General features: G+C 36.1%; 1 protein-coding gene across 1 annotated transcript in view; it reads right to left on the bottom strand.

The window, feature by feature from the left end:
• The window catches only part of LOC149278283 (protein CLEC16A-like), a gene marked incomplete at its 5' end in the record, with an annotated part of 52851 nt that extends 39514 nt beyond the window's left edge, over positions 1 to 13337 (bottom strand). Inside the window, 10 exons of the mRNA XM_089502119.1 lie at positions 186 to 230; positions 595 to 704; positions 1011 to 1133; positions 1476 to 1576; positions 2472 to 2598; positions 3178 to 3406; positions 7729 to 7842; positions 10602 to 10655; positions 11026 to 11200; positions 13214 to 13337. Coding sequence (XP_089358245.1) covers positions 186 to 230; positions 595 to 704; positions 1011 to 1133; positions 1476 to 1576; positions 2472 to 2598; positions 3178 to 3406; positions 7729 to 7842; positions 10602 to 10655; positions 11026 to 11200; positions 13214 to 13337 — 1202 coding nt within the window. The remainder of the gene's footprint in view (positions 1 to 185; positions 231 to 594; positions 705 to 1010; positions 1134 to 1475; positions 1577 to 2471; positions 2599 to 3177; positions 3407 to 7728; positions 7843 to 10601; positions 10656 to 11025; positions 11201 to 13213) is intronic.
• Between the last annotated feature and the right edge of the window lie 1852 nt (positions 13338 to 15189).

Here is a 15189-nt window from a genome sequence, read left to right as displayed (position 1 = left end):
CCCAAGGAATTGGAAAAGGGGGCAAATGCATGTGGGGGATACTGTTGAATCCCTCCATGGATTTGCAAGGGGTAGACCCCAAACATTTTAAGGGACCTTTAAGCTATCATATGCATGCCACATAATTATTTGGGTCATGCAGTGTTCAAGCAGCATATTAAGAATGTGTTTATATGAAGACATGCCTTGTGAAAATGACGCAGAAGGTGGACACTTTCTTCTCTTGCACCCTATGGAAGAAATAAGAAGCATTATGTTTTTATCACATTATCACAAATTTCATAACTTACACTTAACACGTGAAATGGTCCTATTATGGTCTATGTATCGTGTGCTTCTTCCTCGCAAGGACAAATGCATGCAGAAACATTTTTCTGTTTTCAATGCATCTAATATTTTAAACACAAACATAATTGATGTATGTATCGTAGTAACAATACACACTACTATTAATTCTAACACAATAAAACTGGGGAAATGTATATATTTAGAAATACAAAAGGGAAGTAGGAATCAATGGATTGATTTTGCCAATACACTGAACATGACTGATATACACAAGTAATCAAGACATACAAGTAGACAAATCTTTACCTCCAAGCAAGCAAGATGGACTTCTTTTATGATACAGCCGCTATCCGATAACACTAGTTGCTTAAGCAGAATGCACGCGAGTTCCAACGTAGCCAGGCGAACTTTACTATCTGTAGCAATAGAACAGGTCTGAATTAATTAAGATGTTTTATTAAATTGATGATTTATTAGTAGATCTCAGTAAGTATGCAGAAAGAGGATTCTTCAACCTTTGCTTTACCCTTTTATGTCTAATTTTCGATGAGGCAGGACTACAATCACAGTCGATTGCCAAAAAGTAAAATGGATACATTTACATATTATGGAAAAGAGGGCTACAGAGTAAATAAATTTCTTAATGCTGGGATACAAAGTATTTGAACAAATCCTTAAATTATTATTTCCCAATATAAGTTGCTACATTTTTAATATGTTACCTAGCTGTGCTGCTTGGCTCATTATCCTGATAAGCCTTTCGGCTAACACATGGTTGTAGGCACGGTTTTCCTTTGAAGGCTTCAACGTCAGCTGGGTTTTTTCCAATTTAGCTGGATCTATTCCTATAAAAACAAAATGAAAGGTTGAAAGCAGTGGAAACCCCCATTGCTGCACATTATCTATAGGAATTTGTACTGTGCACTATTAAAATGTAAACAAAAATTGGAATAAGATACTGGGAAGCTCTGATCAGCCTTATGAGTAGAGCTATTTATTTATGTCACCCACACCTTACCTGACGGGAGCTTTATGAAAGCTTGGGTCTGTTAAACTGCGTTCTTCAAGAGCGAAGATGTACAGGTAGGAACAGACCCAGCTCAAACACTTTCTCTTTTTTAATTATAGCCAAGGATTTCAGGATTTACTTGAGTAGTAAACAATATAATGCTTTGTGGATTACTTACCAGTGTTATGAGACATGGCGTAAAGAAGACACAAGACAAAGAGAGTATAGTAGTCATCTTCTGTGCATTCCAGTGTACTGTAAACCATGTCAAGAAATGGCCTGCACAAAAAAAAAAATTTCAAAACATTTCAAAAAATTGGGAAATTTCTTGGAAATATAACAAGAACACTTATACAAGTTCATGTGAAACTAGAAAATATAATTAGAAAAGTCAAAATTTCAGGACAATGTGTATTTTACTCTGTTCTGAATTTCACAACTAATTCTTGGATGCTATTAGTCTTTAGTTTTCTTTTTTCTAAATTTAGCAATGTTGTGACCACGAAGAAGAAAGTATAATTTATTTTATTATACATCTGTAATGCTAAACTGTTTTAAAGAATGGTGCACACAATCTTGCTGATCTTCTTCTGAGAGTCAAAGTCAAGAATAATATAAAAGGGAGTAGGTATTTTTCTTAGCCGTATAAATAAATATGACTGTAATAGGTAAGTGCAACATTTTTTAAAACAAAAGTCATTCATTTTTTCATTTCAAGTTTGACTGTAAACACCAAGAATAAATAAAAGTCAGGGTTTTGCAAACACAGGGTTATGAGGTTTTCTTGCATTAGTATATAATGGCTAAAAATGTGTGTGTGGGGGGGTTAATATTGTGTTACATGCATTAAATTGTTTAAAAAGAAAACCCTACTTGAAAAAAACATCTAATTTGTTTGAGTGGCCTAAATATAAAACATGGCAGCCTTCATCCTTAAAGGCGTAAGGACTTTATAGCTCAACATATACATTCTTCTACTTGCTTCCTTGCGCTTTATCTATCAGTTTTCATTCCACATAGAGATGGAAGCCCAGTCTCTTAAAAGATACTGTAGTAAATGTTACTTCTGAACTAGCGCTACAGAATGATGCTGGTAAATGCCATCAAATACAAGACTATAAGCCTTATTTCCCTATAACCCTTATGATGACCAGCGTAAAACACGGTGCTGTACCTGTTCTGAATAGCTTGCGCTCCAGCAGCGGCTGCACTTTTCTCCTCGTCTGTAGTGTTCTCTTCTGTCACACTGGACGTGGTCTTCTCTGCCAACTTTGATTTTTCCATAATCACCATCTCTATTTCTAAATTAGAATACAGAGCAGAAAGAGAGGAAAGTCAACTTCCATCAAATCAAATTCCAGCGCACCTCCCTTTCCACGGTCCGGTTTCTGCCTTTGAGCAGCCTATCGGTGGCAGGAAAACGCTTCTGTTAAATTCAATGGGGGGCACTTTACACACATATGCTCCAAGGGTCTCAATAGATCCCCTGGAACTCTCACGCAAGCCAGAGCTGGGACTGTTTGGTGGCGAGTATAACTCATATGTAGATCTCCTGCTAGCCTAGAAACTAGAGGGTGGGAAGAAGACAGATGCTTATGGCGAGATTGTTTAGAATCTCTCTATGCATTTTTAAGGGTGGGGAATGATAATTTAACTGTTCAGCTATCTTGTGTATCAAGCTATTATATGCATGTGCAATGGACTGTCCCTTTAAGAGATAAATCCCCACTGAATCTAATTTAGTATACAGAGTGGGCCAAAAGTAGATATACAGTAATGAGTACTGATCAAGTCACGTCAGGTCTCTTAGGTGCAACACCCCTAGAAGCTGCTATCATTTTCAATACCCAAAACAAGTGGCTTTTGATTTATTGCCTCACCTTCAGTATCGACATTTGCCTTCATGCCTTTGAGGCTATTCTCTGAACCTTTAGCCTTATCTGGATCTTCCTGAATATCTTCTGGTCCTTTATCCTCCTCTTCCTCTTCTCCTATATTTTTGTAATTTGGTCTCTTTTGCAGTTTCTTCCTCCCCCTTTGTCTGCTAATCTCTAAAGATTTTTCAAGAGTCTCTTGCGGCTTAATGAAGCATCGCACACTGGCTTCCCCCTGTATAGAACCAAATACAGTGTTATAAAAAACACACACATATATACATATATATATATATATATATATATATATATATATATATATATATATATATATATATATATATATATATACACATACATATATATACACGAAAGATTAAGAATTGTGAAGACACCACATTTCCTTTTATGCACTGCTAACCTTAAGTTTTGCATTAGGTTATTGTATATGACTGGCACCAAAAAATAATAGTCCACAGTCACAACAGCTACATGAAAACACAATTCATTTTAGAGATGATAATAATGAGAATCAAATCACAAAATTTAAAAAAAAAAGTTTATTTCAAATAAGAAGAAATGTTAGAACAAGAGGTCATAATCTTAAACTAGAGGGTTGGATGTTCAGATATGATGGAAGGATTTACTTTATTTTAGGGAAAGGGTGGTAGATAAATCAAACAACCCCCATGAGAAGCTGTAGAGTCTTATACAGTGAGATGGTTTCCATGGGACGAGCATAAAGCCATCCTGAATCTAAGATTAGAACTGATTGATGTCTGAGAAAATGGAAAGACTAGATGGGCCAAACGGTTCTTATCTCCTGTTCGGTTCTGTTAAAAGCTGTGTAAGTGACAAATCTAATTTATTCCTAGCCGTGACAATATATAACCACGGTATGACCGTTGTTTTAAAAAGGCCATAGGAATTCAATGGAGCCTGAAAAGCTCCTGAGTATATGAAGGTAATTATGATATAAACTTTAACTTCCAACTAATACTAAACAGGAAGCTTTGTTCTCGGCCAGTAATCACAGAAATAATTATGTGACAAAAGGTACAGTACATTTCATACTCTTTCACTACTGACATTTTCAACTTCCAGCTAACTCAAGCATGCCAAGCCATGCAATAGAAGACGATGACCAGGTCATGAATGTGAAATGTGTGTATCTTTTGTCTTACAGAGAAATATATACTGGAAATCTGAAGTGTAAGAATTATATATTTATACATACAGTAAAGAAATCTAAGCTATACTCACTCAAAGTTATCATTTACTGATAAGACTTCAATTGATAAGATCATACATGGATGGAAACAAAAAAGTAGAAAAATCAAAGTACCAACCAAACCCTTTATAAAAGGATCAATAAAGCCTATCAAAAGGTTGGCAGGGACTGATTAATATTAGCAAAGGGTATTTGGTTCAGGAAGAGTCTCTGAACAAATGGACTTTCAGACTAGCTTTAAAACTGGTGAAGGTTGGGGAACATCTGGACAGAACATTGTAAGGAATCAAACAGGAGAGAACCCTTAGAGGCACATATGTGACGATAGCAGAGAAGAGGTGTAAGCCGTGGATAAAGCTAAGAGGGCCGTTGGAACAATGTCTGGGGAGAAGAGATGTAGGGCATGAAGTCGTTATGGGGTCTCTGAGATAAGGAAATGTAGACAAGAATATATGGGGAGGCAATGACGGAAGTGGCAGAATGGAAGATAAAATTAGAAGTCAACGATTGGTAAATAATTCCGGCAGAAATGTGAAAATAAATGTAAGCGTAAACCCTTAACTCTTAGAACGGTAGGCCAGACCCCAATACACTACATTTTCTAGCATCTGAGAATTCATTTATAAAACAAGGATGCCTAGCCTGCCTTCACTACCGATTAGAAGGTTTGTGTCAGTATCAGGATAGAAGTCTCCATTTATATCAAGCTAAGGTAGGTAAAGTTTAGTTTATAAATGGGAAGGGGGGCAAAAGTGTGGAATGTTGTATAAAAAGTAATATTATATTGTGTCACTTAGTAGAGAGGAAGTAAAGCACCAGAAGATTTTATGTTCTAAACAAAAGAGAAAGGTAAAATTCCATGACTACTTTGAAGTGTGAAATAATAATAATAACAATAAAAAAACACTCAAAATCAGATGCCTCATTGTAACGGGTAGTTTTACCTATGGAGATATTCTTAAAAAGAAATTAACAATGAAAGATAACATTTCTTTGCTACTACTCAACTACTTGAAATCAAAATTCACCCTATAGGAAATGCTGTGAAATAGAAGTGGTTTCCTCATAGCACGGGTCAAATAATAAAATCGAATGGTGGGAACATATATTTAAGTTTAATATATTACAGATGTGTAAAAATGTAAATGCTTTACATTATATAAAACGCTAGGTCTTTGTCTTCAGACAAAACTCCTGTTTTGGTATGAACACATGAAGAGTCTGTAAGTACCCGTAATTCTTCGTGTTACGGGAAGGAGAAAGTAGGTTAAAAGACTGAAAAACTACGGGCAGGTAGAACCAAACCACATCTGTATTGTACAGGAAGCAGATGGGAGCCTTTCTTACTCAACAGGAAGATAAATAATAAGAGCGTGCAGTCAGACACAACTTTTAATGATACACAGGCCGATTCCAAAAAAGAGAACAGCTGTCATTTCCAAGGACAAAAGTCTAAACAAGATCATCAGACAAAAACACCACACAGAATTCATGTAAGAGTGGTTACACGTATCTACAGACACTGGCAAGTAGTCTTCAATAGCCAAAAGTCGCTTTAGTTGTATGAGTGATACATTTCCAGGAAATGTGCAGTTTAGTTTTGTTCTTCTGAGAACTCTTTACCACAAGGTAAAACTTTAATTGTATGTAACCAAAGAAAGATATGCTACCTCTGGTATTTTAAAGAGAAGTTCATTTGTTTCTTGAGCTTGGAACTAAGGAATTGAGAAGAGAGTATTTCTAAAGAACTAAGACAACACAAAACTGGAGATAATATCGAAGCAAACTAAAAAGCCATATAACAAAAATCAACAGGGTTTGTCATGCCAGAGAACTTTACAGTGCTTTCATTCCTTCTATAAGTTGTATTTTTTTTTTTTTACTTTTACCCCCTTTGGGAATAAAGATAATAAAGTCCATTGTACCTATCGTACAAATAGTCCAAAAGTCTGCTGCAGCTGTAATACGGACAATGTTTCTGGCCATTTCTTAATTATGATCATCCAAGAGGTCCTCTATCTGCCCAGATCTTGACTGACTCTGAATCAAGCAATCAGTAATATCCCAATCCTGAACATTATTTAACTCCCTGGCAGGGTGTAGGTACACGATTACGTTTAGTAGCTAATGCAAGCAGCATGTTTGCAGCTTTACTTGGCTCATCAGCATGTAAAAGAGCATAAGGTGCTTTGGCTGATGAGATACCATCAGGAAGTCAAAAATTATAGGATACAAGTAAAAATACAATGTGAAAAAATAGAAATTAAAAAGAAAAAAAAGTCAAAGAGATAACAGATCAACAGATTGGAGCAAAACAAACCAATATAAATAAAGAGAATACACATTTAAAAAAAGGAAAAAAACATACTAGAGCAAGTCAGGCTAAGAGATCCAAAGCAGTGGAGTAGTCACTTACAGGAACAAAAAAATGCATATGGTAAATTGAAACACCAAGAAAAGTAAATGACAGATTTGAAATAAAAAAATGTGTAAAGGTCCACAAATAGTATTTTATTTACAATTTCAAATACACACTCACTCATTCATAGTATCTATTCTATTAGTGATGTCATCCTAGTCCGCTTTTTGACAGACAATCTTTGGCATTTCTTCTTAAACACGTTATCAAGCTCAACTGGTTGCACACATTTAGTCCTACTAATATTTGGACGGCTTTTTCAAATTTCCAGAGAAGTCTTTATATTCATTATGTGCATCACAATCAAACTTTGTCCCTGTTATCTCTCCCAGAACAAATATTTTGCTTCCATGAAGCTAAATTATACTAACAGAAAATGCCAGTGTCTTCCAATACATCAAAACCTGTTTTAGGCATATTACTTTTTGCATTTACAAGTCAGCGCTGTGTAATATTGGATGTGATCATTTGCATGGCAGGTTTCTCTAATACGTGAAATCCCTGACATACCCTCTTACCTACTTGAAGCGGCTGCACAGAATGAGTCAAGGCAGGGCCAAACCAGATCCAGTGCTAGACTCATTAACCAGAACCAGGCTGAACCCGACTCACCCGCTCCGTAAGGAAATAATAAAGAAGGGTATGGATCTGGCTCAGCCGCAGCTCAGATTCCTGACAACCTGGATGGAGTTGAGCTTGGTCCAACTTTCCCACTTATAGCACCTTCCTGTGAGAGTTTCCATACCTCCTGAGCATTTGATACCTTGCCTACATAAAAACGCTCTATACATCTGTTTGTACTACAGTAAAAAATATTTACAACAATATAAGAAGATTCAGTTACCATTAAATACTTTCTGAAGACACCAAAACATTTTCACAAACAGCATGGAAAGGATGTACTTACAGAACTTCTCTGAACATTTTGTTCTCCTTTGGCTGAGAACATCGACAGGTCTCCATTTAATATGACATCAGCCAAAGCGTTCACCAGAGGTGCATAATGTATAGCCAGAAAAACCTTAAAACAATTAAAGTGAATAATAGTTATTAGATGAATACACGTTTAATTGTGTCCAAATAACCTAAAATGTAACTCATACATTGTTCATAACGGAAGCTCAGAATGTTTGGAAGGTATTAGTTCACCATCACAGTGTTCCAGAGCCTAAATGTAATAATATATGAAAAGCAGGAACATGCTTAGAAATTCCATGAATAAAATACATTTTTCTACTAAACGGATATTACAACGGCATTATTAGCCATTATATGTCAGCAGAAAAGTAACATATACATGCTTCAATATGTCAGATATACTAAAGCATTTATGTCGGAAGCGAACTGTAACTACTTGGAGATTTGTATTGGATTGTGCATTTTTTATTTAAAATTGAACACCCATTTCCAATTGATTGAGCACTTTCAGGTTGCTGATATTATTCTACATAAATGTTATCTGAAGACCTCCTTTGCTGTCTACCTTTAATGTCGGTGGGAAATGTTTTAATGTCTTAGCATAAAGGAGGGAAAATGACTTTTTCCTGATAAGTTTGCTTATGAAGATGCTCCTTCACAGTAAATTCAGTGTTTGGCTCAATATAAGCAATTCAACAAAGTACTACTGCTAGCTTTTTAAGCAAGATCCTTTTTATCTATAGCATTTTTATCATCAGACCCTATGTATTGTATTTATGACTTTGTAATTAAAGAAATATTGTTTTTTTGTATATGATCTAACTCATTCTATATGCATAATACTCTTTATACATCAGTATAAAGTACTTGTAATATGAGAGAAACCTTTCTTCTCACCACAATACCTCCTTACCTCCTCCCCATTGTCTACCTCTCGTTATCTCAGGAGAGGGTTTTCTAGTGGGAAGCAAATGTTAGTTACCCATTAATAGGATAAATTAGATGACCAGTAGTAGTAGCTAACTGAGCAGCATGTACCTGAGCAATATGAGACGTTTCATTTACAATAGCCGGGGTGGTAAAGATCAAACCGACAAAGGTTTGGAACCAAAATCGGACTACCTTGTGTCTGCAGCCTGCAAACTGTGTCTCTGCCCAGACGGGACTCTGTGTCTATGAAGAAGCAGCTGCCAGAGTAACGGGGAGGAGAGCGGCTAGAGGGATACGAAGGGCTTTTTGTGCCTCTAGTTAACCTACTCTAAACAGACTACTGTTTCTCCCTCCCCTGCTGCTCCAGTGAGCCTCTTAACATTTCATGGGGGGGGGGCAAGTACCCCCTCTTGCCCCCCTTGACACCCATAATTAATGAATGGTGAAAAAACACAAACATTATTAATCATGCTGTTAGACATCATTATTTGTACTCTCTAATAGCCAAGCAAACAAATCTTAGCAGATCTGTCGTTATGTTCTTTTTTCTGATCTTAAAAACACAGACGCTATTACGAAGCTTTCTTAATCTCAACGGTAACATCCGATCTGTGCATACTGTTTTGTCAGGTAACAAAAAAAAATTCCTTGCAAAGATTATGGCACAATTTTCTGGGAAAGTTTTGGGCATTCAACAGTACTAAGACTTATGTTTCTAATGCAGCGTTCATAAACGTAAATTCCCCGGCCCCTCCTGGCCCCTCCAGCATCTATCCACCACACCCGGGAAATTAAGGTAAAGATCCACGGGTGGCCGGTACCACCTTGCTAAAAATGTGTAAGCCGTTTCCTGAATCCCACTGTTGATGGAGCATTTCTGAGACAAGATTAAGGTCTTTTCCCCACAATGTAATATGATCAGGGTGTCTTTGGGACGGCAAGTTGGTTATAGATTGATACAGTTTAGAGATTAAGTGTGAAGGGACATTAGATGACGAGCATAGACGCTCAAATGGAAGGAGCACAAAATGAGCTGCGACAGATAGTGTGGACGGACTGAGGTCTGATCTTCATAAGTCTCTTTTGGCGTGATTGATCTAGAACTACCAGAGGTCCTTAAAACGCGTTCATAGGACATTGCTCTAATTTGCAGAAACACTACTTAAAACGTCCCAAACCACGTGGGATATCAGAACGGCACCTTTAATATATACTGTGTTGAAAACTCAAGTATCCTTCAGACAAGGACAAACTACGGACAATACAGTCAACTGCATATTCGTTTGTTTTTTGAGACTATTTTTAATAAGGCTTTAGATTGCCTGGAAGTGCATTATTCAGAAGATCTATTGAAATGCCCTAATCTGCCAGCAAGCATTGTTATCTTCAGAGGTTTATCAGGTCAATTCTTGTATAAAGTTAAATGCTTGGAGGGCGTCAGGACGATGCACATTTATTTATTTTAAAGCAAAGCTCCAAATGGGATGAACTCCAACTGCTGAAAGCCATTCCAGTAATAGAGAAATCAATGAAATCCCATGTGCTAAGGGTTAACCATAAATAATAGAAAAATACACCTGAATTTCATGTGAAGCATTATAATGTAGAAATTATTTTATTTGCACGAGGACAGTACTACTACACTTATGCGGATAAAACAGTTGTAAGGGAAATTAGATTTGGCTGAATTTCAATATTACCAAAACCCACATTTTTTTCTTGAATTCACAATTTGCCGGTGACCAATTTACGTTTACATCCATAGTTTACATACAATATGAGGGCTGGCTAGGATGACACAATCCTTCTACTGATTTTTGTATTTTACACAAAAGAAAGTAAATTATATTACATAGTAAATTGTCCAATTATACAGGGTCAAGAAACTCTACAGTACTACTCGAGGGTGACCTCTCATTTTAAAAACCATACCTGGGAAAGAAGGTACAAAGACACCTGAGGACTAATTCTTGGTCGGTCTGCTGCCTAAGGGAATAGAAAGAGGAAGATACAGTTCAAATCGGACAATACCAAGAACAAACAAGGTATATATATATATATATATAAAATAAATGGGTCATGGTTATTAAGAGAAATTCAGGGGCATTACCATGAAAATCAATAGACCTTTCTTTATAGATTTATATATAGCACTATATATATATATATATATATATATATATATAAATATATATATATATATAAATATATATATAGTTCGTGTATCCTTCCCTTGTACAATAAATTGCTATTCTGCCTTCAGAGTTTTAACTAAATGAACCTTTTTATATGTGCATTTGTTATTGTGCCTATGGAATACCACATTGCTTTCATCGCTACTGAAATAGCTTTTTACCTGGTGCTGGTTCACTAGCGAGTAGACATACAGAGGAAGCAGAAGTCTGTTAAGCAGGTGGTCGGTAAGAACGTCATTGAGAAATTCACAGTTGATGATGAGAATGTCATTAAGGTAGTTCAAGTGATCCAGATGCTGTGACACTAAGTTGCTCAGGCTTCCTCTGTTTTTGTGTCTGAAATGGGAAGAACCGTTCAAATAATAGCGGTCAGATACATTAGATAGATACAGTCTCATGCATGCCCCTGAGACAAGAGAAACCAACCACACGGCCTCCAACTAAGTATCTTTCCCAATATCTATGACTACTTTGCATCATTTGTGCTATTATGCCTCAGCCAAAGGTGCAAAATCTAAATATTAGGGGGTTTATTCACTAACCTTAAATCCAGCAGCTTTGAGAAACTTGGAGATACTAAGCATATTAAATGGCCATCGGGCTCTAATGATATAGGAGAAAATGACGACCTTCTCCACTGATGATCATGTTGGTCCTTCACACTGTATAGCCTATTACGACCTAATAGTACCTTGCAACAGTGTGCAAAGTTTATAATTGTACTGATGCCTCAAAGACTCAGACTGGTATCCCTGCCTCTACTGACATTCAAACGATTATTTGTATTATTTTTTATTTGCTTATTAGGCATCAAGGTATATAAATGTAATATATATACAAACATATATATATATATATATATATATATATATACATACATACATACATACATACACACACACACTTTCATTAAAAAAGTTTGGGGTCACTTGGCGGTTCTCATGAAATACAAGGAAACTTCTAGCTGTGTAACATTAGGGTTTTCTAATTATCAATTAGCTTTTTAAACTTGGATTATCAAACACAATGTATCATTGAAACGCAGGAGTGATGGGAGTGATAAAAGGCCTCTGTACACCTATGAAGATATTCCACTAAAAATCAACTGTTTTCAGCTACAGTAGTCATTTACAGCATTAAGTCTACACTGACTTTCTGATCCATTTCACATTATTTTAATGGACACAATTTGTTAATTGATTAATTCATATACATACATACATACACATACACACACATAACTGTTTTAAATGCTGCTACTTTGCTTGGGAAATGTCTTTTTTTTTTTTTTAATTACACTGAATTAAACTATAGCTTGCGTCTTGGGAACAAACATTTTGGACTTTATAGACATAGAATCCAAATTCTAATTTTAACAAAAGACCAATCGGGGAAAAAAGGAATTTTAAAAGCAGTGGGTTAAACGTGTTGGAGGACGACAGCTCGCTCGCTTGGGGTTTTAACCATGCCAGCCTCCTGTTAAAAAAAAGAGTGTTTTGTGGGAGAGGGCGTTTAAGTCCCAAGACATTACTCCATTAAGTGTACGAAGAAACACGCGCCAGAGGCTGTGCCACATCCTCTCGTTCTATCCTTTCCCGTACGACAGCGTGGCCTATTAATTTAGCCAAATTACATTAACTTTAATAGATTGCTTCGGAATATGGATTACGCTACCACTCCAATCACTCAAGCACAACAAGCAAAGGTTCAATTAGTACATCAGGAGGCTCCTACAGCGGCTGCTGACCCTGGAGAAGCTGTGAATAATTCATGCAATCCAATTAAGAAGCAGTCATACGATCATTCAGAACGCAGGAGATTAAGGCCATCAGGATTAAGTACTTGTTTATAATGCAGAAAATCAACACAAAAGGAAGGTTGTTCCCAAACTGGCAGCAAACCCGTTTCCTATAACAGTTTTCATACATTAACATTCGGCAATGGCGTAAAACCAGAAGCATTGATAAATCCACCGGCATGAATAAAGCACCATGCTCCTATTATTACTTAGAGAACGTCCCAGAATACACAACTGTTAGATCTGCCAGATTTCGTGTAATTGAAGGAAAATTGCTATAGCAAAATTTCCGAAAATGGTCGTATATATGTATTTATATATCTCCATTTTATCACTTACTCTGTATGGCCATGTACTGCCCATCCCGCTACCCAATGTACCCGTAATAAAGAAATCAATTAGTAAATCCAATTTTACTGGCAAAACAATACAACCCTGTATAGGAGGTATACATAAAAAAATGAGCAGAATAACAAATTAAATTTTTTTACTTGCAAATGTACATTTTTACCATCTGCATCTGAAACAAGGCGTACAGTTGGTAGACTTACTGTTCATCGGTCTGAACACACTTGTCGAGTTCAATGACGTGGATTCCAATAAACCAAACAAGATTGGAAAAATACGGCACTGCTGTCTTATCTCTGATATAGTGCAACATCGGCTGGTTGTTAACTACAAAGATAATAAAGAAGAGTTGTTAAAACGCAACTTTCATTTTCAAAATCAACATTGTGATATTGGAGTATTATGGAATTTCCCACTAAGTTTTCCACGTTTTATACCAAACAGGTATTTTTCTCAGAATTACAATTGACTATTTTGGAGAGGTTGGATGTATCCTAGCGTATCCATAATGTCACAAACGTGCCCCAGGTTATGACAGGACACAGTCCCATTGACTGGTCATTCTATCGGCTTTTTAAAATATTGATTTGCTGACCAAGAGCTGCGATTAGTAACACAGCTGTTGAGATATTTTATATCTGTAATGCAAGTCCTGGCAATCTTCCCCTTTGCCGAAACAATCATGACCTTTATTAGGCAAACAAGGGAGCTTCAGATCTTCCTCCATAGAAATTAATAGCATTCACGGCGAGGACATGCGAGTAAACTTCTTTACAATGACATTGTTCAGGAAAGTGTTCCAAGGAACTTTGGACTTCTTCCAAGAACGATATTATATGATTCAGTTACATATTGTTGCCTGACATTGAGTGTGATTATGTTGTTACAAGGAAAGTTGCATTCATTTGTACTGCCAGGCAGCACTTATTCCCCCCTTATCTAACCAACCTTGATACATAAAGATTACTTCTCCGTTACATAATATATGATACAATGTTTGTACTACTGGGTTCATTAAACAGATGAGACGATAGCCATACGCTCTGGATTTGTAAGGTCAGCATCGACATTAACATTTCATTGTGTATCTCCAAGTCTATAACATTTCCTCAATTAATAAGCTTGTTTAGAGAAGGCAGGCGGCATATCTGTTTGTGGAACATTTAATGATATTCTTTCAAACTCGGATTATAAAAATGTTAAATCCCCATATGATACCAGACATGTAAAATCCGGTTTCCCTGTAATAATGTGCACACATCATATCTTTTTTTTTTTTAAATACAACATTAGAATAAAAAAAAACCCCAAAAGTGTATTATATATGAGTGATTAATTATGGTGGCACAGACTGGAAATCAAAAATGAGTAATGGATACATGCAGGTGTCTATTAACTGAAACTGTGTGAAAAAACCTTAAAAGGTCCTGAAAGCTATAATCGCCTAAGAAAAAATTAGCAAAAGCTACCGGGCTATAATCTTTTACGTAAAATGTAAATTAATGCAGTTATACAAGCGTTTTTAACGATTAAAAAGACCCAGCTGTAAATGTGGGCTAATAATAATAATAATAATAATAATAATAATAATAATTTTCCCCAATATAAACACCCATATTTTTTAATTCTTTCAATGAATAATTAAGTATCTTGCAGAGATTTTTTAATTTTTTTTTTAACATTAGTGTTCTAAGTTAGTTAAAAAAAAACAAAAACCTTTTTAGATCAAAACCTCTATCATCTGGTCACATAGTTTTCAATACGTGGTAAATCTGCTATGAAGTTACATATGGTGGCAAAATGTTTTCCGCCTAAGTTTGTTCTTTTGACACAATCCATGCTGATCAAACAAAAGAAGCCATCTGCCACAACTAATATTAGAGGTTTGATAGCACATTTCATACACTCGGTTATTTACATGCTCGGGTGTACTTCCTGTACATGTTCAGTAGCACTCCCATTAAAGTCAATGGCAGCAGCCGTTAGCATGCGTGTGATTGGCTGGAGCTACTCTCATTGATTTCTATAGGAGCGCTAGAAGTATATATATGAATGCTTACAAGACGCAGCCTGCATTGATTAAAACACATAAATGCAAATTGGACTGGATTATGTATTTAACATGTAAATGAGATTGGGTGTAAAAAGATGGCAAAGGGAAGGTTTATAACCGGTTAAG

The sequence above is a fragment of the Sceloporus occidentalis genome, unplaced genomic scaffold (genome assembly GCF_023333645.1).
Source record: "Sceloporus occidentalis isolate IW3139 unplaced genomic scaffold, rSceOcc1.0.p SCAF_195, whole genome shotgun sequence".
Classification (NCBI taxonomy): Eukaryota; Metazoa; Chordata; class Lepidosauria; order Squamata; family Phrynosomatidae; genus Sceloporus; species Sceloporus occidentalis.
Note: the sequence above shows the minus strand (reverse complement) of the source record. Positions and strands in the feature narration are given on the sequence as shown.